The sequence below is a fragment of the Protomyctophum parallelum genome (genome assembly GCF_964188405.1).
Source record: "Protomyctophum parallelum genome assembly, chromosome: 10".
NCBI lineage: Eukaryota > Metazoa > Chordata > Actinopteri > Myctophiformes > Myctophidae > Protomyctophum > Protomyctophum parallelum.
The window spans coordinates 24,802,186-24,825,849 of record NC_139704.1 but is presented as its reverse complement, the minus strand read 5'-3'; the positions used below and the strand labels follow the sequence as shown (position 1 = coordinate 24,825,849).

At 42.9% G+C, this 23,664-nt stretch overlaps 4 protein-coding genes across 4 annotated transcripts in view; 2 read left to right on the top strand and 2 right to left on the bottom strand.

Annotated features, from left to right (window-relative positions):
- The window catches only part of cuedc2 (CUE domain containing 2), a 203,847-nt gene that overhangs the window by 105,731 nt on the left and 74,452 nt on the right, over positions 1 to 23,664 (bottom strand). The window lies entirely within an intron of this gene.
- Positions 10,837 to 12,675, top strand: LOC310865315 (DNA damage-inducible transcript 4 protein-like). The gene is made up of 2 exons (XM_083774352.1): positions 10,837 to 11,078; positions 11,779 to 12,675. The coding sequence occupies exons 1-2, from the start codon at positions 10,901 to 10,903 to the stop codon at positions 12,303 to 12,305; spliced, it is 705 nt and encodes a 234-aa protein (XP_083630478.1). The 5' UTR covers positions 10,837 to 10,900; the 3' UTR covers positions 12,306 to 12,675.
- Positions 13,346 to 20,533, bottom strand: dnajb12a (DnaJ heat shock protein family (Hsp40) member B12a). Its single transcript, XM_083774326.1, has 9 exons — positions 20,317 to 20,533; positions 19,351 to 19,507; positions 18,402 to 18,547; positions 18,130 to 18,306; positions 17,331 to 17,416; positions 16,983 to 17,092; positions 15,487 to 15,659; positions 14,484 to 14,626; positions 13,346 to 14,197 (listed from the first exon to the last, which is right to left on the bottom strand). The coding sequence occupies exons 1-8, from the start codon at positions 20,447 to 20,449 to the stop codon at positions 14,505 to 14,507; spliced, it is 1,104 nt and encodes a 367-aa protein (XP_083630452.1). The 5' UTR covers positions 20,450 to 20,533; the 3' UTR covers positions 13,346 to 14,197; positions 14,484 to 14,504.
- trmt2b (tRNA methyltransferase 2 homolog B) lies at positions 21,336 to 23,417 on the top strand (the record flags this gene model as incomplete). Its single annotated transcript, XM_083774961.1, has 2 exons — positions 21,336 to 22,220; positions 22,703 to 23,417. 2 exons carry the CDS (start codon positions 21,336 to 21,338, stop codon positions 23,327 to 23,329), a joined length of 1,512 nt encoding a protein of 503 aa, XP_083631087.1. The 3' UTR covers positions 23,330 to 23,417.

The following is a 23,664-nucleotide window of genomic DNA, read 5'->3' as shown; positions in this document are numbered from 1 at the left end:
ACAACTATGTTAACCCCTTAAGCCCTTATATTCTGTGTTGTACGACGAACACGGAAAATAGCCAATCTACATACTCACATCGTGTCGCGATGCGACCCGTCGTCAGCTTGTAGATCTGCATTTTCTTTGTGCTATTTCTGAAGATTTTTCCTTTTTTTTTTTTCTTTTTTTTTTTTGTAAAATCTTTGCCCGATATGCCCAACTTCAAAGTGGTCAATGCAACCAGAATAGTTTTAGCCACAAAGGGAGGCGATTACACTATTGAGATGCAACCCTGACCTGACCTTTTCCATCTCATATGCTTTGTGACAGTTAGTGCCGTCTCACCGGAGGCTTCAATATACAAACCATTTCTCACTCATCACTCACCCTTCAACTCTTGTATATACTGTGTGTACCAGAAAGGCAGACTGTCAGCCATTACTCCCCTGTGTTTCCCTTGAAAGGCTAGCAGAAACATACTGCTTGATTGACCAGTGTCCATTGTATCATAATGTGTATCAATTACTGTGTTTAATAATAAAATAAACTGGACTACGTTGGCCCGGCAAGGCCACCATACATCTCTCTGTCCATCTTCTGTTCAGTTCCATCCTGCAGTATGTCCACCTACCTGGCTCTCACTCTTCTCAGCGTGTTTTGCCTCTGATGGGCGTGCTTTAATTTGAGGGCTTACGTTTTGGCATAGTTTTTGTGAGGTTAAGTTTAGGAATAGGATTAAGGATTGATTGATTGATTGATTAGCTTTATAAGCATTTTGCAAGATGAAGCACAGCAAAGTACAGTTCAATACACTGTCTGCTAAGTGGATTTTAAACCCAAGAAAGCCTATTGGCTTGTTTCTATTGGGGTCCTTTTTACTCAATTCATCAAAACATTTAATGACAGACATATTTACAACACAGTCTGGGAGGGTCCATGTACACCTCTCAGCAGTCCATTCAATACAGCGTTTCCCAACTTGTGGACCGGGGTTCCACTGGTGGGCTGTGAGGATACTGCAAGTGGGCCCCCAAAATAATCACACTAATAGGGGATTCACACTATGGTCCCGGGTGCGCACTCGGGACCACTTGGCAGATGTTGTGGTAGTGTGAATGATGCGTACCGTTCCCGGGAGCGGATTGCCCAACCGTCCCCGGGACCGCATGGGGGGCGGGTCTCTGGACCGTTGAAGTGTATTCAGATACGGATCGTTCCAATGTGAATGCATGTGTACCTAAAGAAGGAAGTGGACTGTTTTTTTAAAGAACGTGACATAATCTCTAGTCGATGAGCCAAGCGTCAACAAAAATCACACCTGTGTGAACCGAGTGGTGCAACTCCCCTCTCTCCCCCCCCCCTCCTCTCTCTCTCTCTCTCTGCTTTATTATGGATATCAATGAACCTAGACAGTCAGCAGTTGGATTTGCGTCCAGCAGGTGGCAGCCATGTCACATACTTCTGTCGTTCCAATTTCACGCATGCGCACACCACTCGTGCTCTTGACGGATACATGATACGGACATTCCTGGTTGTAGGAGTGGTTGCACCACTCAAAAAACAATGCGTAACACCAGCTCATTTCTCAACGCCGCCCGTCTCCTGTTTAATCTGCGTACACGCGCAGCACCGCAGTGCGCGCTGATCTTATTCTGCGGACTACACGTGGTTCTTGGGCTTTGCTTGGCATAGTTTCCAAAGTAAAACAAAATAAGAATAATGCTAAAGTAGAATCCATAGCAAACTAATATCAAACACGACACTGGAGCACAGAACTGACTGACACAGTGAATAGCAGGCAGGCTGACAGTACAGTAGTATAACGGCAAAGAGGCAATGCAATTCAGTGTGTCTGGATTTATTTGAGACAATGTCGCACAGTTGATGGTCAGTGTCCGTGCGCGCCAGCCATCAAGCACACCGTCATCAGGAGGATTAAAGTGTGTTATGCAAGTGTACCCGGTGAGCTGTTGAATCTCAGGTAATGTGAATCATGGCCATTGGGGACCAGGCAACCGTATTCGGAAACGGTTCCAATGAAACGGATTCAGTCCGTCTCAGTGTGAATCCCCTATTAGATTTTAATGACAATATAAACGTAATATTATGTATTACCATCTGACAGCTTTCTCTTCACCTCTGCGTCTGATGCAGATGTGTAGCTGACTGTACTCATACAGGTGTACAGCTGTGACAAAGGTCTATTGTTGTGCGTCACTGTTTCAGATATGTGAAAGCTGTTTTGTTCATTCACTTTCTGGTGGGAACAGGCCCAATTTAGTTCTCCAAAGCCAAGATAATTCGTAAAGTGATTAATGTTTACGGTCTGTTAAATGTTATTTTTGGTATTAGTGACTTATGATCTTTAATTCCCCATCCAGAATATGGTTTGATTTAGGCTGTCTGCATCGATTAGTCTTGATGCACTACAGGTGTGTCTATCACACCCAGCTCTGTGTCTAATTATTTTGCCTCAGGCCAGGTGTGATTGCTTATACCTCAGCCTAGCTCTGGTTCATAGCATTAGAATAAATTATCCTAATACTTTGTTGTGGGAACAGCCCCAATTCTGTTCTCCAAAGCCAAGAGAATTTGTGAAACGATTAAAGTCTTACCTTAAAAGCCTATGGGTTAGGGTTAGTGCTAATAACATAAACATTGTCCAAAGCAGGCTGACCATATAGCTGGTAATGCTTTGCTTTGAGTACCATGCAGCCATGTCATTTCAGCTCCATACAGTTCTAATGGCTGTTTGGGGAGATATGACAAGTAGAACAGAAACTAATTTAAAACTAAATCAAAAACACATTAACCCATTATTCTTACAGTCTGTAGTGCCACTGAATGGCGAGAGCCAGTTTGCTATTGCTGACACATCCCTGCTCAGCCATGTCAGTAGAATTGGTGGCCACTTTGCTGTTCATCTGTGCATGCGTTGACTGCCAGCTCTCCCACAGCCTACTCTCTTCACCCGTTCCATCTCCCTGAAGACGTGATGGTAAGTCAGCTCTGTAATACATGGAATTACACATAATATCACTGCTGTCATCTGTGTCATGCTCATTTAAGGTTGTGAACCATTTTACTTTTATATGTTGGCTAATGGCTATTCAAAAACTGCAGATCTACAAGCTCACAAGGTGTTATTGTGATCTGAATTGTTTGAGAATCACTAAACCTATACAGTAGCCTAAGACCGCTACAGATTTGTTGTTTGGGGTTTTGCCAGAGTACATTTGCACATATATGAGGATTTTCCCCCCACTGCATGTATCCATCCTAGGAGTAGTTATTGCCATTAATAACTCCTCCCTGGAGGAAATCTTTTTAAATATTACGGTATTGTTTTTTAATGGGATTTTTACTCGAGCCGTAGCCTGAGCTAACGTGTTAGGTTTCTGGTCTAGAGGGGCGGGTCGCGGCTCAGATTTGCGCACGCCCCTCCTCTCCCCCCTAGTGCAGCGCTACGTCACATCATTTGGAGCGACGCCCACCCGGAAGGGTTGACTCCCACTTTTAGACCAGAGCGGCCAATGCGTTCCTCCAGGCTTTCAATTTTTGCACCAACAAAAAGCCTGGTACCGAGGCTACTCGAGCCGTGACCCAAAATAATTGGTCTGTGACCCGTGAATGGGTCCAGACTCACTGTTTGGGAACCAGTGGGATAAGGCACCCGGGCAGCAGTTAGGGGGTTCAGTGTCTTGCTCAGTGACCACAAGGTCACAAGGTGGGCGAACAGGCAGCCTTCCGAATCCCAGACAGCCTTCTCTACCCACGCAGTTTGTTGTTCTATTGTATTGTTGTTTTGTTTGGCTACAGAATTTTGTTCACTAATAATTACATTTTGACAAAAACGAGTATGAGGATAAATACAAAAACGAGTATGAGGATAAATACATTAGCAGCTTTCATATGTGATTTTGAGATTTTGTCACAGAAGCAACAGATAAAGATTATCGACAATATTTGGACATATTTCCTGACCTGGCAGCGATAGTAGGCCTATGCAAACCAATTTCTACCAACAGTTCAACATTGCGTTAATTCAGTGAGTGTGAGTTTCCTCAACTGTAACCATAGCAACACATCAAATTACCGTATGCGTTTTAAATAGTGGACTCACAAAATGTGAGTCCACTTGGACCACTTTAGTGCGAACAACGCTGTGATATCAGCATTATATATCATGTTTTTCTCACGTTTCATCAAACCAACCAAGCTGCCAACCAAGCTGTGACAGCAGCTATGAAAGGCTTCTTTTTTTTCTCCCCTAAAAGGAGACTAAAGTTTCAGTCCATCTCTAAATGTGTTGGCACCCTGCCTGCAGCACCTCAGTCATTTGAGCTGCATCTTTATCTGAAAACCCTTTAGCACAGACAGAGCAGAGAACAGTGTCTATCTTTGCCATTGTGTGTGTCTGCGTCTGTGTCTCCCCGAAGTTGGAGTTGGGACAGTGTTCCATTTAGGGTTTGATTTATTGCTAAGGGAGGCAGAAAAGGATATTCACTCCCACGGGGGACAGGAGAAACCGTGATGTTTGGAAAATCCTGCTGAGATCTGCTGTTCTCTATCAAAGCACCAACACTTTACACAGCAACTTTGGATTTAGACCTGCATTTAGGCTTAATGTGGAGTAATTGGACTCTTCAGGGCTTGCATTAGATCGATTCTTTAAAGGCCACTTTTTGGGGGGGGGACATAATGGGCTAAAAGTGTTCTGTTACGGGGGGAAAAGAAGCGCAGTATCATCCGCAATGTGACATTTATTACATCCGTTTTGTTTTATGAGCACAATTAACCAAACCAACCCTGGAATTACTTTTTGTCGTAAATGTTGAGAACATTAATTCTTCCATGAGCTCAGAAGTGGTGGGCCCAGTAAAGACGATATCAAACTTTTAAAGCCTCATTTTCAAACTAAAACCACATCTTATGTAAACTATGCATTTGGAAAGAGTGCCATTTGTCTTGTCATGTTCCAGGATATATCTCGGAGTGCATTATGGGCAACCTGAACTTTCTGAAAGAGATTCATCACCTGCTGGGCTGCTGGGACTCAGGTCTCTCTAGTGTAATTTTATATAAAAACAAAGTAGAATGTCAAAGCACTACTTTTTTTTCTCCAAAGGAAATAAAATGGGGTGAAGCTGCCTATTGAATGAAAACTGGACCACAATTATTCCACCGATCATTATTATAGATTGTGACTGCTCTATTAAAAAACCTGGATGGATAACAATACAATACGTTTTTCCTTTTTTTAGCCTTAGAATGAACCCTTTGCAGTGACAGTACATTTAAAATGTGATACACACCATCACATTTTACCTTAACAAACTCATCACTCTGTATACTGTACCACTAATAATAGATTACACTCCATTGTTCTGTTTGCATACATATTCAGTGTTGTGATTTTAGGCTTGGCGTGCCTAAACCTTATCTGTTTGCACTGATTCACTCTCATCTATGTATGCATTTGATACTTGTGAGTTGTGACCCTGTGGTCACTTTGTGCTGATTCAGTCTCATCCACGTTAGCATACTGATATACTTTTATCAGACACTGTATGCCCAAAGATACGAGATGCAACTCATCCAAGTAGTAAACATGACGTGTGTACTTGTCACTTTCTGTTCATTACTATCTCTTATGATTCATAACATTAACATAACATTAAGTGACAATTGCTAGTTAATGTATTGTCTATGAGTTTAATGACCTTCAGAACATTTCGTGTGACATTGCCTGGTGTCATCTCGTTCTGCACGTTTGCGACTCGGCTGAACCATCACTCTCACCAGCCTTACTTAGAGAAAGACTCTAGGACCACACTGAGAGTCAACTAAATTCACACCATTCAGGAAAATAGACAAAAGACCTGACCAGTGACACATTTAGGCCATTTTACTCCTCTATTACTACTCTTAAGGCCCAAACCGCACCAATGATTCGCCATGCAACTCCTTGCAACCAAACGGTTGTGAGTAGAATTTATGCATTTAGCAGATGCTCTTAATCCAGTAAGTAAGTAAATCAGAGAGGCTTATTGTCGGTATCAGTCAGGTATCAGTCGGTATCGGTCAGTCTATCCCAGTTTCAATGTGCTGGCTAGACCCCTGGGAGATGGATTGCTGAGGTGGAGCGCAACACCTACCATCAGCTCCCAGTACTTACCGCACGACTTCAAGCCATGCTCCTCATACGCCGAGTTGGCGGTGCCCGGGATCGAACCCATGACCTTGCGCTCGAAAGGCGAGTACTCTACCAACTGAGCTACCTGGAATGTGAATTCTACCTGGGAGCGAGTTACAGTAAGAAAGAACAAAAACATTGTAATACATCAATCACATAAAAATAGTCATCAAGAATCATGCGTACCGGTAAGCTACATGTAAGAGTAGGCCTAGTTGCATAAAATGGCAACCCCAATGGCAGTTGCAAGGATAAGTAAAACTGTTTTATTGCAAGGATTTGCATTGGGGCGGTTTGGACCCAAGAATAATAAATAAATAAAATATTAAGAGATTAAACGTTTGGGACTACATCAGCTCCGATGACCCTCATTCCGGCAAAATAAAGTGCAGAATGCTTTCATTTCGAGGACGTTCCACTGTTTGCTGCTATAGCTGAAATGTGCGAGCAAATTGAACCTAAAACAATAAATTGTTCACTGTGGAACTGTCTACTGTTACTGTACTTCCTTTATAAGAATAAATAATAACGTGTTACCATTTTGACTAATTAATCAATTTGGAAATGATGCCGTATGAGCAGCTAGGAAGTTTGAGAGAGAAGACCGTTTTTAGTTACGACTGAATTATCTTTAAAGTGAATCCTGGATTTACCTGTTCATTAACCCTGTTTGTTTAGTCCAGTGGTTCCCAAAGTAGGGTCCAGGGACCCCCAGGGGTTCCTGAGGGAGTTCCAGGGGATCCCCAGCTAAATGATACAGTAGTTTGGAACCAAATGGACCCTTATGGGTCTGTAATTCTGAGAGTGTACAAATGGAACATTTGTCTCAGAGTTATCTCAGAGTTAAATTAACATTGATTTTACAATCTAAATTGGGGGTCCCAGAGATAGAAATGCCATTAAATGGGGGTCCGTAGACTAACACATGTCAAACTGGGGGTCCTTGAAATTAAACGGGTTGAGAATCACTGCTAGAGCCGTAAAAGTATTGTCTTATGGGGGTCCCTGGCATGTCTTTTCAAATTGGGGTCTGCGGGATAATTAGTGTCAATGTGGGGGTCCTTGACATGAAAGAGTTTGGGAACCACATGGTTTAGTCGGTGTATTTATTACCTACAGGAGGAGAAACAAAGAACATGGCAGAAATACTACTGACCAGTTTGACCAGTGGTCCTCAAACATTTTACACATTGATGTGTCGCTCTTTGGTGGTATCTGAATAGAGACCCCATTAGAGAAAATTTGTCTTAAGATTATTCACAACTTAGTATTTTTTCCAATAAAAGGGCTTATTTGAACATTTTCTGAGGAGTAAAAATTGGATTACTTGGATTACTTCACGTATAGAGATAATTGGTTTCCCTCATTATCTCCATACCACTGTGAGACAAATTACTCTGTGTTTTACTACCAAGCACCTCTGATTAATGTAAGTTCCTGTGGGGGGGGGGGGGCGGTTGGGTCCATACTTAAGCAACCATTTGGTGATAAATGTATTATTCATGTCTTACATAGCCCGAGGCAGGCTAGCCTAACAGCTCTCCTAGGCCCCTTTGAATTGTAGAACACAAGAGCTGTCACATAGTATTAACTCTTTTGTATGACAGGTTACAATTAATGATTTGCCTAAGGCTCAGCTGGGCAATTAACCGAAAATATATCAAAAGTTCAAAACCAATATTTAGCACTAATAACCAACTTAATGTTGCTCATGTAGGTTAATCAAATTGCTTTTTTATATCAGCAAATCGACATGAAAACATTATAATGGATTTCTTATAATCGACCTAATGGATTTGTCAATCAATAAAAAAAATAACACAAATCACTGCAATGCATTGCATTATGAGGCATTGTGAACTTGTAGATCAGATGTTTTCACTATATATTTTTAAGTAATCCTTCATTGATCGTAATCGAGGCGAAATGATAATGACACTGACCCTGAATATCTCCCACATTTTTTCATTAACTAAATTAGCTTTTACCCCAGACAAAACTATTCAAGCCAACGTGAGAGATCTCCATTCCATCTCCAGATTGAAAAAAGCATGCTATGAAGTGAACAGAGAAGGCGGCTGTGATCATTGATAGCACTTATTACAAAATGTAACATGTACGGAATCGATGCAAGGCTTTTTGTAATTAACTGCCTTAGGGAAAGACAAAGCCTGTGGATGAATAATAAATGTATGTATAAAGTAGAGTATTTACGTATAAGCGCGCACACACACACACACACACACACACGCACACGCACAGTCACACACACACACACACACACACACACACACACACACACACACACACACACACACACACAGTCACACACACACACACACACACACACACACACACAGACACACACACACACGCACGCACGCACGCACGCACGCACGCACGCACACACACACACACACACACACACACACACACACACACACATACACACAGTCACACACAGTCTCACACACACACACACACACACACACACACACACACACACACACACACACACACACACAGTCACACACACACACACACACACACACACACACACACACACACACACACACACACACACACACACACACACACACACACACACACACACACACACAGTAGGTGATTCACTGACGCCATCTCCTGGCGATGCATTGTATTACACCTTTGAGGGATTCATTGGCAGGTTTCTTACCATTTACTGCATTTTGAGTCTGACTTGATTTCTTTCTTGTTAATTTTGGTTACAGTAAAACAAAACAAAAATAATCTAGAGACGAGGACTGAAAAACAACAACCTATAATTTACAATTGTACCCTCGTATTTTCTTGTAGACTTACTTTGTAGGAAGGCCTTTTTGATAATAAACTGAAAACTCATGGCATAGTTTGCATGCATACATTTGTAAATGGTGCATTTTTATATAGCGCCTTTATCCACATTCATACACCGATGGCAGCAGAAACCATGCAAGGCACCAACTAGCACATCGGGAGCAATTAGGGTTTCAGTTTCTTGCTCAAGGACACTTCGACAGTAACTCTGGGGGAGCCCGGGTTCGAACTGGCAACCTTACGGTTACCATCCAGGCACCCTGAGCCACCGCCGCCCCGCAATAATGACATGACTTGTAAATAGCCTAGCCTACTTCTAAGTAAATCAATTTTGGGGGAGCATTGGAATTTTCCACTGTATAGGCCCAGTCAGTCATCATTGGGAAAACTTTTGTTTGAGCAGCTACTGTCTGCCAGAACATGCTCACTACTCAAACGGATGGCTACGTGTCATGGTGAGTTATGGCCTGGGGTGCTAAACTGTAACCTGACTCTAAAACTGGGGTCCGTGCATGCATGCACGTACTCAACACATTGGCCAGCCGTCCTGGATTCATCCTAGCCTACTGCAGAAATGTGCAATGTCCACTGGACAAAGTGGATGTATGCAAATGTCCAGGAATCTTAGCATTTTCAGTTAAATTATTAATGAAATATAGTCAGCCTCCAGGAAAAAGCCCCCCCCCCCCTTTTTTGCAGTTTTTTGTATTAACCTGTAGGCAGTCTACCTTGATTGATTGATGAATGTATTAACAGATTGGAGAATTACAGTAGGCTACATTTAAAGCACAACTCAATACAGAACTGTTAACTGTGGACGACACCATAACGTATTAGTAGGGCCCACCATGTTCAATTAATCATAATAACTTAATACCTTCCTTATATCGAGTGGACAATATCGTGTGGTCAATCTATCAATTAATCAATCTTGACTTCATTCCTAAATAATGTCCCAATTAAACATTTTGGATACAAGACATAATGTGCTACTATATTCTAGCCTACACGTCATTGCAATGCGCACAGATCTGTCAAACATGAATGGCCCAGCTTTGAAGCAGTCAAGTAGGGTAGGCTATACGTGATTGAATGATTGAATAGTTTATTAGCAGTTTGCAAAGACAAGCACAGGAGAGTATTTGATAAAGCAAAAGCTGATTGTGGTGCACTGTTCAGTTCTAGATGTTCCCGATGATTACATTTTGAGAGTTTGACACTTATTATTTCCATCAGGGACTTTACGAAAGTAATTTTCTAGATGTCAGTGGGTAGCCTAGCTATTAATGACGACAAAAAGTGTTTTATCCTTTCTTGAGAAAAATAGTTTGACGCACTTTGTCAAAACTGGAGCTGCTGTTGGGTAGCCTAGCTACTATAGTTTGGATCGGTTTGGATTTAGGACACCGACTTGGAGTAGTTTGGACAGGAGTGGGGGTATAGTTCTTCAAAGTGTGTGTGATAGATTTGTTTGCTTTGTTTCATATCTGCTTTCTTTGGCAGTGTGAAAACGAATGCTTTCTATGTTTTCTCATGCCAATAAAACCCCTTTGAAGTACTATGTGCGACAGTGCGAGAGAGAGAGAGAGAGAGAGAATTGTGGTGGTGGGGGTTGGTTGGTTGGTGTGGACTGTGGAGGAGGAGGGTCGGCGTCGCCGCACGTATTGTCCGTGGCGTGTACAATGGACCCCCCCAAAAATGTTACTAGGCAGTGTAGGACGCTGGGCACACTCTCATTGGCCAGGATATGCACTGGGAGGAGTCTCTCGGCTTGGGTATTTAACGCATTGTTCCATTGTGTTCCCAGCCACTGTCTCTTTTCCCAGCTGGTCTGGTGTGGTCCTGTCGTAGCCTACACTACAGTACAGTAAGCGCTGTATCAAAATGTATTTTTCTTGCGACAACTCCATGGATGGCAGCACTTTTCCTCCCTCCCCGGTGGAGGGTCATCATCACGGCGGTTCATCAACGCGCTTGTCCTGGGGAAATGTTCTCTTCCAGAAGCTGACTGACCTGAACAAGTCCAGGCACAGCCTGGACTCGGACCAATGCAGTGAAACTGGTGAGTTGTTGCACAAAGAGACTCGGCATTTGTCTGTTGTTTAGGCAGGGCAAAAGTTATCATGTTTTGCACAAGAGTAACACTGGCATATAGGGAATGTTCAGCCCACTCTTTCACTCAGACCGTCAGATATAAAAAAAAATATAAACATAATTTGCATTATTCTGATCAACTGCAATGTGCATGCATAATTTATTTTAGAATTAACAATTCTATTTGAAGTGTTAAAAGCTTCTGATAGTAGATATCCATTACAATTAATATGTTTGTTCAGTAGGGTCTCTCTGGCTCTTTATAGTAAACAGAAAATGCATTTTATATTTCAGTTTGCGTTACCAATTTCATCATGAGTAGGCTACTAGCACATGAGATTGGAAGTGATGACTCAGAGAAATGACAAAATGGGAACTGGCACGCAATGAAAGTGTGTCCTGATTGGCTGAAACTGGCAATCCTCCTGAATGTATTTTCTGCAAGAGATGGGGGGGACCCCTATATAACTCTGAGACCCCTGTTAATGAACAGATACACTAAGGCCTCGCTTACTATGTATGAGAGCTTTACCATTTACCCTTTATTTTTATAAACCTGTTTTAACCAAAGAAATGTCATACGACCAGTCCAGGGGTCCAAATGGACCCCTACGAGTCCTTAACTAACACTGAGAATTTGATTAATGTGTGTGTGTTCTTTATTTTAGGTTCCATGGACACATCGGTGTCAGAGAGCACTTATCTCTGCCATCCTCTGGAAGAGACTTTGGCTACGGAGGTTGTGGCGACCATAGCACAACGCCTCAGAGACGAATCACGTCTCAACATTATGGGCTGCTGCCCCAAACTCCTCTTACCTGACCTGTTACTGCAGCACATCAGGGAGGAACTACTGCACCTGGCTGACAGTGAGCCGTGCGGCCTCAGGGGGGCGCACATCGACCTATGCGTGGAGCAGGGTGATAACATGGACCCGTGTCATATTGAAGAAATCGCCGTGGATGCCAGCCTGGTGCCTACCTTCCACATAACCCTGGTGCTGAGGCCCGAAGCCGGGCTGTGGCACAAGGTTCAGAAACTCTTCAAGGGCAAAAAGTCCCCGGTGCAGCCGCAAACCCAGGGTTCTTCTGTCTTTTCGAGGCATAAAAACACACTCACACTCAGTCCCGGCTTCAGGGCTATAAAAAGGAAACTGTACTGCTCAGGGGAGCTAGTGATTGAGGAGTGCTGTTGATGGAGCACTTGAACCATCTCTAGACTTAGAACTGCTTTTTATCCATCAACACCAAATCTCTTTGCCAAAAATAGGGTTAGTGGTTTTTGCTAATGCCCCCCCCCCCCAGATTATGGATGCTGGGGTTAAAGCGGTTAAACACTTGAATCTGATGTGGACTGTCTGGTAAAACGAATGTTAAATCACTATCTAAACCAGCAGCACTGAAGACAAGCTCTTCAATGATGTGTCTTATATCGATTTGATGTTATATAGACCAAGGTGACTGAAATTGACTAAGTACATATACTCAAGTACTACTTGAGTATAAACCTTCTGCATAATTAGTCCTTTTGGACGGTACTTAAAATTTCGATGCCAGTAGGCTACTTTTGAACACTTTCTTTTTTTTTACTTGTCTGCTTTGAATTAAGTAGAACATCCAAGTACTGTTTTGATGTGTTATGGATTGTGTGCATGTATTCCCGTTACGGGGGGGGGGGGGGGGATACGGATCTAGGAGTGTTGTCGATCAAGCACTTTCAACAGTAGGTTGAACGTAATTGACACGGACCATCTGGCAAAACAAACGTTTAACCATCAGCAGCACTGCAGACAAGGATTATGTGGCTTGGTGAGCTCATGGACAGTGGGGGGGGAAAAGACGTATTGCTGATTACCGAAAACCAAAACAAATGTACTGTATGTTTCCATGTTAGTTTTCTGTTGAAGTAACTTTCTACGTCTTAATGGCAGCTACAAACCTTTTAACTGCACATTCATGTATGAGCCTGTGAAAAAATTGAATCTTTAAATATTTTCACATGGAGAAATATGGGATGGTACTTGTGTGTGTGACTTAATGCATTGATTAGTTGTTGAATGCAAATTCTGAACCCTGGACGGTCCTATTTGCTATTCATAACATGTGCTAACAACAGTGCAAATTTTTGTACTGGCATAAAACTTTGTCATTGTCATTTATAATGTCAACAATTGTCTACCATGTCGAATCAAGAGTTTTATAGCTATAAAAGTTAGAAAACATGACCCATAAAAAAAAAAACACAAACGGCTTTTAGCAGGATTAATTTAATAAATATGGTTTCACTTTAGTTCTGTGCAATAATTTCCACTGCTTCTTAATCCAAAACAGGCTACAAGCAAAATCCACAGGATAACGATTAAATTAAAAAGATAAATGATATCTGATATCTGCTTAACTCATGTTAGATCCCGCAACTGTTAAAAGTAAGTTTTTAATATTTACACATGGTATGAACTATAAAAATTACACACTTCGTCAGTGGCTCAGATAATCTCTATGAGAAGGCCCTTGAGGTTTCTCAAAGTATTCAGGAAAACAAAGGATTTGGGAGAGAGAATGGTAACACGTAGCAGCTTTGCATTTACCATTCAAAAAAAGACAACTATGCCCTTATGCTCTCAGCTGCGACTCCCCCTGAACTGCTACCATCTTTGAAGACACTAAGTGTTAGAGAAAATGCCAGCTGTCGACTCGAGCCTTCTTGGAGTTCTACAGTCAGTGGTTCTCAAAGTGGGGGTCCAGGGACCCCCTCAGGGGAGTCCTTGAAGGGGCAGGTTCCAGGTGGACCCATACATGTCTCTTAACTCTGCAAACGTAACCAAACGGACCGTGTGGTTATATTCGTACACTATCAGAGTTATGGGTTGTCTTTGAAATTGAATAAAGGAAAAAATAAAAATAAAATTGAGAACCACTGTTCTACAAGGAAGTCAATCTACAGAGAGGTTCCCTGCTGTGATGTGTTGCCCACCGTGGGGGGGTAAGGCATTTCTGATGTTCTTGGTGGTGCTGCAGTAAATTTGCTCCAATTTGAGTGTGGGGCTCCGACAGATTTCTTCCGGTTAAGATTCAAGTACCAGAGAACCTATTAAAAAGGAAATTAGTGTCAGTGGCACAATAACGCAGCAGTAATTCTACATGGGCTCAAATTCAAAGACTTTGATTTATCTGTCACATAAAATAGTACAAAATATTCTGTAAATTATGGTTAAAAAAAGGGTTGTGCAAAAACATCAGTGTATTGTATTATATTGGCATCAAGATTGGCATCCTGAAATAAATGATGCACAGTAGCCCAATTCTTTACATTGCTTGATTAACAGCACGATTAAAGTTAAATCATCAATCAATAAATCATTGCAACAACTCACCCATTTGTGTGCCAGTGACATCTAACCGTGGAGTATAACCTGAATCTCTGAGAGTCTAGAACAGCTAGGCGTTCCCATTCTCTGTGCCCTTTGGTACAAGTCAGAATCTCCAAAGTAACGGGCGCGGTACAGTAATCCTTCCTCTGCAAAGAAGAGCATTTTAAGCAATAATGAGCCTAATTACACAAGCAAATCAATGCTCATGAAGTGTGGGTCATGACCGAAAGAAGAAGGTCACGAATACAAGCAGCTGAAATGAGTTTTCTTGGCTGGCATCTCCCTTAGAGATAGGGTGAGAAGTTCAGTCACACCGGAAATAGTCGCTGCTTCTACGCCTGGATAGGAGCCAGCTTAGGTGGTTCGGGCATCTGGTTAGGATGCCTCTCGGGTGTCTCCCTAGGGAGGTCCTCGAGGCACTTCCCACTGGGAGGAGACCCCGGGGCAGACCAGGGCGCAGTTGGAGGAAACACATCAACTCACTGGCCTTGGAACGTCTCGGGATCCCCCAGGAGGAAGTCACTAATGTTGCTCTGGAAAGTCTGGAGCTCTCTGGTGGAGCTGTTGCCCCTGCGACCCGACTACGGATAAGCGGCTGAAGATGGATGGATAGCAATGCTGTCAATAGTTTTCCCGTAAATACATGATGCCTACTTCGTCATACAAAATTGTCACGTAAATGTAGTGAAAATAGCCGATCTACAAGCTCACAATGCGTTGCATTACAATGTGACGCATTGTATGCATGTTGATCTGCTATTTTAGAAACATTTTGTAACTATGAAAAAATAAAATGGGGATGTCAGGCTTAAGTGATGTGGGTCTTATAAATATTTAACCAATCAAAAGGTATTAATAAGAGCTTAATAAGAACGTAGGTTTTCTTTTCCCCATTTTCGGAAAAGTAACAGTTTTGGAAGCTGAACGAAGAGATGCCCGTTTTTCCAACTATAAAACACAACAAAAAGTATGAAAGAAAACTGTGCCGTGGTACAGGAATACTCACTCTGTTGCTTCTCCTTCCAACAGTTGTTTCTAAGGTTGCCGATGTAGTCCTCCTCCACACTTTTCTCAACATTCCTTAAGTTACTTCCGGCGTATTCTTCATTGAAACGGTCGCTCACATAGAAAGGCACCCTCAGGGCAGGCGTATGCCTCTTGTGAATATGACCCACTGACCTGAGCCACAAATGAGTGAAAGAGAATCAGTGTCAGCTCTATTGTCAACATCACAAGTTTAAGAGAGAGAGAGAGAGATATATGAGATATTCTAACATGATCTCAGGGTACATGCAGTCCAGGCTATGTAAATAAGGTAAGGGTAGATGTACTACATCATGACATGCACCATAGACGCTCTGGGAAGCCGACTTGAGCCTGGTATTTGATGGAATACATTGAAATGCATGAGAGCCGGGTGGAAAGATTGCGACCTTTGTAAAATAATCAGTTCAGGACATTCGTTTTAAAGACCCCTTTAACTCAGTTTCTCTAGAACAGTCACTGTTCTATCTAGAACATGCTGCCAGTGATTTTGAACACCTTCCTCTTCCACCCTGAATTTTAACCCGGTTGATTTTTTGCACTACTAAAGCCTGACTGCTTGCTCGGGATGAATTGAATCAATCAATACTCACTACCATACACAATTGGTAAAAATTACATTTTATTAAATGGCATCTGCTATACGATGCCACTGGCATTGCTATGACTGATGCCATAGCAATGACAGTACAAGGTTGCCAACTTTCAGGTACTGTTGTTGCATGTTAACAAGGTGATTTATACCAGTTCGGGTGGTTTTAGTCAAGATTAAGGCCAATTGGCTTGTATAGGAAGGAAACCCTGAGCACCTACAAGCAAGTACAAATTTTAAGTTTTACTGAAGATATATTATATGCATGACCTACATAAATGACATACATGTCATACATGACATACATGACCTGTTGATGTGAGAGATACAGTGCATCCGTTTTTGTCTTCTTAAACAACAATGGTGCTGCTCATTTTCCTTGTCTTTCCTCTTTTCTTGGCCAGCTTAGCACCAATCAATGATGGCTTGGGAGACTCAACCGACCATGCACAATACAAACTGACCCAAGTACACACAATCACAAATCACCAATCAACAAAGACGACTAAAGCTAAAGACTTCCCAGAGTTCCTAAACGTTATGGTGAAAGAGGGAATGAGGCAGCCATTGTACACCATGTGTAAATGCACAGGTAGAGCAGCATGCATGCATGTTATCTGGAACAATTATTCATGTTAATTTGCTTGTGGAAAAATGTACAACCTAAATCATACCCAAGCAAATATGTTCTAAGTTGCCAATCACATTTGCTTTCTTTTTGGAAAGCAAACTATTTAACACTACCAATTCACATCTCAGACCTTCGAATAGCTTTTGAAGGCCTGGCTTAAATGTTGGCAAAACTGATTTCATACTTTTTAATAACGCGCAGAAACCCTGGAATAAACGAGTGAGTTTGCACTTACGGGCGGTAGCTAAGGCTGTAGGGGGGCTGTGCCACCATCATTTGGCTGAGTGCAGAAACCACGATGAGAATGAGGATGGGCATCAACTGGACGAACAGAGCCAGACCGCCCTGCAGCAAACAACATATCACAGCCATTTCATAAACAGACAAATTAACCCCGTGAGCCCCATTTTATACTTCAGGAAATACTGGAAAAAAGCCAACGTACAAGCTCACAAATGTCGCATCCTGACATGTTGTGAGCTTGTTCACCCATAACATAGGGACGTCAGGTTGTAAGTGGAGTGGAATGATGGTGGCATTTTATAATGAATATGTTTACATGTATATTACAGGTTGAACTTACTTCTCTCTGTTGTTCTCGCCTCTCGCCTTGGCCTCTCGCCTGATGGCCAAAATGCATTCTGCCATTTCTGTAAACGTGTACATTGCCTGAGGGAAAAAAAGGTATGTATGCAAATCAAATCAATCAAATAATAGGATGCTATGTTGAAACCAACGGTGTCCTAAAAATAACCGATCTTCAAGCCAACCACTTGCTGCAATGCAATGCATTGTTTAGCTTGAAGATCAGTTCTTAGAGCAAACAACGTGCTGCGATGCAATGCTAAAAACTACTCAAAACTCATTCTAAGGAATATGAATTAGGCTTAAAAAAAATTCAGATTGAAATGTCAGATTGAAAAAGGCTTGTTCACCTCCCACGATCCCCCGCAGGCCGCAGCGGGTCAAAAAACAAATAAATAGAAATGGCATCCCGGAGGTACAGAGACTAGGGGGGGGGGGGGGGTACATAACTCAAACGGTGTAATGGTCTTATTTATTAATTCATTTTAGAGGTATTAGAGGTTTAAAAGTCCTTAAATTGTCACTTTAGAAATGTGCAGATACCCTGTATGTTGGTTTGTTAAATCATCTGGTGCCTCCCTAAAATCAAACTGTGGGTCAGGACTCAGGAGGACCCCACAGTTTGAGAACCACGGGTGACGGGTGTGATTGGGGTAACAATCAAATGGTGGTCTGTGGCCCAATGCATATGAATCAAAAAGTCTGAAAAAAGCCCATGTCTTATGTCCACTTCTGGTATTAATCCAATTTCAAGGATTAATACCAGAAGGTTTAGAATCATATGTTCGACTACACACTTGATGGGAATCCTCCTCCAAAGAACATGTTGAAGAGGTCTTCTGGAGAGATGTCGGCTTCGAACTCTTGGCGCTGTTGTTGTCTCTGTCTGTTGGGGTTAGCACGTTCCTCTCCATACTGGTCATACTGTCGTCGTTTCTCTGTGTTACTCAATACAGCGTAGGCATTTCCAATAGCTGAAACATCACAGAAACAAATAGTTTTGGGCCATTTCTTTTACGCAGTGCATATGCATTCTATAGCAACGGAGAATATGTCAATTTCAAAATACCTTTGAATGCTTCTGTAGCTCCTGGTGCATGGTTTTTATCTGGATGGAACTTCAGCGCCAACTTTCTGTAGGCCTTCTTAAGGTCCTCCTCAGATGCAGCCTTTTCAACTCCAAGAATTTCATAGTAATCCTTGCAACTCTTTATTCTACAAACAAAAGAAACCGACATTAGAATCTATTTTGGGGAGGCGGGTATAATTTCTGAACATGACCGTTAACAACTTGCAGAGCTGACATTTGCATCAGCGCTGCAAATACACACACATGCACATCCCTTGTAAATGCTCGATATAGCACTTTAAATTCTACCAGTCGATAACTTGTCACTACTGCCATTGTGAAATCAACATGCACATTATAATCTTAATCTCGCCATCCAAGGCTGGATTCTGCATGACTGTATACAATTTGTCAGCCTCTCTTGTCCAGAGTGAAGAGCAAATAATCACACACGTAGAATGTAGAGATAACAGTGTAATGTCACTAGTCGCGATTTGCAACACTAGATTTTTTTAAATAATGGGATGAATCTATAGTTACAATACCTTCCATTGACAGCCTATTGATCAAATTGAAATGTCTTTTATGAAACAAATGCTTTGCAGATTGAAAGAGGATAATTCAAGCTAGCCCTACAGCTGCAATGTTGGTGAGTTTAATGTTGTTTAATACAAGCAGATCGGAAATGTACCGTAAATTTGATCATTGCAACTCTAGATTGAACCCAATATAAAGAAATCTAGGGTTGCAAATCGTGGTGTGTGTGTGTACATGTGTGCGTGTAACAACCGGGAATCAAACCCGGGTCTCCCGTGTGGAAAGCACTACTAAGCCAAAGGGATATACCTGTGATTCGGGGGAGATATTAGACTTTTAGGCCATCAGGCTGAGGTTGTGAGACACTATGCTACATATATACATGTCTTGTTGTATACGTTTTCATACTGACTTTTTGACAGCATCCAGCTGGTCTGAGGTGTAAGGTTTGGCTGTCTCTCCTGCAGGTGGATCGCGGTGTCTCATCTTGGGTCCATCTCCGTTCATTGATGCGCTGCTGTCGTCCTCGTCGGGTGGCTTTCCGTTCTGTGACAACGACTCCAGGAGGTCTGTGAACACCAAAGGGAAGTGTTTTTCACATCAGAGGTTTTCAGCTCTTGCACGCTAAAGAAACGACGACGACCAAGCCCCAGTCGTATCCTCCTCAGCGGTAACAGCATAGGTGGGTGGGCACCTTGGACATCTGGGCACCTTGATGTAAAATAATTGGCTATTTTGTCCAACTAAAATGTTAAAAGTAAAGTATACAAATACAATGATTAGAACATGCTTAAACAAATTGCTACAAAACCTGTATATCCACTCATTTTGGGGAATAAACAAGTTGGAAGATAAAAGTAAGTCTGGTAATGATGTACCGTGCATGTTCACTCACATACTTTACAATACATTACTTAAAGACCCTTTCAAAATATTAAAAAAAAACATTGTGGTTGGACAAAATAGGCAATTTTACATCGAGGTGTCTTGTGCCCAGACAGATGTCCAACAAGGACAGGTGCCCACCTATCCTGTAGCCAGCTCAGCTGTCGGCTAGCAGAGCTAACGGTACAAGTACTAGCCACTCTGTAGCTAAACATGACATATATGATATATAATATATACCCAAAAATAAACAGCACCAAACCGTTAAACAAGAAAATGAAGATAATCAACGAGATGGTGGGGGAGGGGAACTCCAAATAGCAGCTGTCAGTGTCGCAGCAACTGTCTGTATCCATTCGATAAGAAGTTATGCTAACGTTAGCTCGTTTGGGGCTCTGCTGCTATGCTCTGGCAGTACAGGCAGGCGTCGCTCGCCTCGATCGGTGGCCCAAGAGACCAAAATAAACCCTATGATGAAATAAACTCGACGTACTCTTGGCCTTATCTGTGGGAAACAGCCGCTCCGCCTTCTCCAGGAACCTCCTGGCTTTGTCCGGCTGCTGGCTGCAGATCGCGACGAGAGCGATCTTGATGCACCGCTCCGCCTCGTCCTTGTTTGATTCCATCGCGACTCCGACTCTCCCAGGCCAGATTCTCTCTCTAGACTCGCTCTCGAGTCTCAGCCTGGCAGCGGAACTGTTTACTCGTTACCCGGGCGCTGAAAGATGACGTTTGGGGCAAAAATTAGAAGTGACGTGACTAACGTCATCTCAACGCGACGCTAACTTAAAAGAATAGCAGATCTACAAGCCCACAGAGCGTCACTTCTGCGACGCTATGTGGGCTTGTGATCTGCTACCCTCCCCCCATCGTGTGTTGATTTCCTGTTCGCGTGAAAGTGCATGTTTATCCAGTTTCATTCAGCTCACTTATTATCTGGAGATTAAATCTAGAGGTGACACTGCTTTGTTGTTGTTACCCTTCAGCTCCCATAATCCTGGTTTACCACTATAATCCTGTTTGAAATATTATTACACTAAATGACTATGAGTCTCTTGATTTAGTAGTTACTACAGCAGAAGAAGGACGCGCTGCATTTAGACCAGGCATTTCCCCCCTTTCAGCCCTCTCAAGGTCTTCAGGTGAAAAAATTAAGATTCGTTATTTTGAGTCAGGCGAAAATAAAGACATATTAAAATAATATTGTTTCCAGGGAACGAGGCTCAGCATTAAAGCGTGACGTCACACGGTCACAGCATGATGACGCCACATTATAAGGAATGATGACGTAAGTAAGAATCTAATCTAATTATGGACTATGCGAGAAATACTATAGGATTCAAGTGAGATTGACAGCCCCACTCGTCCCTTCCTAAATCAGCTACCTTAAACAGTCCTTTTACCTACATATACACATGTTCTACACAGGCAACAGAGAGTCTCTAACAAATATTATATATCATATTATATCATAATCTCAAGTCAGTTGTAATCATATATATGGCTTTAGCGATGGCATATAAAAGACCATTCCTGGTCGTCAAACGTGAGCTTCTTCAGTGCTCCCTCTTGGCAAGAGTCTATCTATGTTTGTCAGCTGAGAGTGTTGGTTCTACCGTTTCAACTGACCAGGGCAAGTCCCTGTCAAAGAAAAACTGGAGAAAAAAGAAGACAAGGCCTCCTTCAAATGAGCACCTGTCCTGGGAAGAAAGGCTGGCTGATGTCGTCACCCCATTATGGAGACTAAGCTACGATGAACAGCTTGAGTTAAAACAAAAGTATGTGGAAAAGGTCCTGTGTCACCTCTCTGACCAGCTGTCAAAAGGAACCTCCTCCTCCCAGCTATCTTCATTACCATTAACTATAGGCCCTAAACTGCCTTTCCCTGTCCAGACCATTCTACCATCACCAGTCAGGGAAGGATACCGCAACAAGTCCAGTTTCTCTGTCAACCTTGGAGCCGATGGGGACCCAAAGACAGTCGGCCATTACGTTGGCACTGGCAGGAAGCAAAACATTGTTTGCGTCAGCAGCAACCATCACCTCCTCAACATGCCAGAGAAACACAAACTGGTGGCCAGGTGTTACCAAGACTTCATCCGCCTGTCTCCACTCCAACCCTGCATCTTGTTCCACGAAGGTGGCCACTGGAGGGAGATCACAGTGAGGAGCAACGCAGAGGGCCACACCATGGCCATAGTGTACTTTCACCCACAGACACTGGCTCCAGCGGAGAGGGACGTTCACAAAGCTGCCCTGGTGGATTACTTCACCCAGGGTCCCGGAGCGGCCTGTCAGCTACACTCACTGTACTTCCAGGAGAGCTCCATGACCCGCTGTAGTCATGAGCAGTCGCCGTACCAGCTTCTGCACGGGCAGCCACACATATACGAAGAGGTAACAACAGTCACCTCCAAGATAAAACATATGGCACACATACAGATACATCCAGTAAAAGTATTTGACTTGTTACAGTATATTGGTACTTCAGAGGGACCAGCAACAATTTCACTAGCTGAAATGTTGTTTTCGGGCACTTTCATTTAGTTGGCACGGCAGCATGCATAGAAATGTAACCTTTTAGCACAAAGCCTTCTTTGTTGTAACAAATTTTGTATAACGCTGAAAAGGGCTGAAACTTCCTGTTCCAACTTCATAGAAGTGCGTGTAGGACATTTTTGTCAGTAGTTATTGTTGTCAAACACAAGTAATATTTTAGTCTTGTCTTTATTAGTGAAAGCATATAAATGGTATTAGGCACATGTCTCTGTCTCTCTCTATTTTTAATCTTGTAGGATAACTTTTTTTAGACTGCCCCTGATAAGAAATGACAACCATTTAGTGTTATCCTACTCTCATGTTGTACTGTCATTCAACAGGTTCTGGGATTCAAGTTCCGCATCTCTCCTGACGCCTTTTTCCAGGTGAACCGGGGAGCAGCTGAGGTGCTCTACAGTGCTATTGGAGACATGTGCTTCCCCGAGGCAGACACGGGAGGAAAGGCACGGCAAGGAGGTACTCTCCTGGACATCTGCTGTGGCACAGGAGCCATTGGCATTACCATGTCTCCTAGAGTGCACAGGGTCGTCGGCGTAGAGCTCATCGAACAGGCGGTGGAGGACGCGCGGCACAACGCTGCCCTAAATAACGTGCACAACTGCGAGTTTCTCGCTGGAAAAGCGGAGGTTGTCGTCCCTGGGCTCACCTCGCCTCTGTTTAGCTCGACGGTGGACGGAGGAGGCCTCACAGCCGTGGTGAACCCCGCCCGAGCCGGTCTGCACCACCGCGTGGTCCGAGCTCTGCGGAACCAGCCTGCCATTCGCAGACTGGTCTACATCTCGTGTAAGCCGGAGGGAGAGGCCATGAGGAACTTCAGGGAGCTGTGTTGTGCTCCGGACCCACACAGGAGGCTCACAGGGGAGGCCTTCTCCCCAAGAGTGGCCGTGCCGGTGGATATGTTTCCACATACACCGCACTGTGAACTGGTGTTGCTCTTTGAGAGATAGCAAAGTCTTCTGTACTGCAGGAGGAATTCATGACTATGTACTAAACAGAATCAGGGGTGGAAAACCTTTGCCTGCAAAAGTTCACTATATACTCAGCTGAATTATAATTGAACTGAATAGTAAAACCTACCAAATAAACTGACAATATGACACCAGTCACACCACACAATACATCATTTATCATTAAAAAAAATCAATTTATTTATTTTTAAGAATAAAGGGGGTGGGGGGGTCTTAAAGATCTACTTTTGGACTGGATATGTGGACTGGCACTGTGTCACCATGTGACACAGTGTATGATGTAGTTAGTATAAAAGGGTTTAAGTGGTTATAAG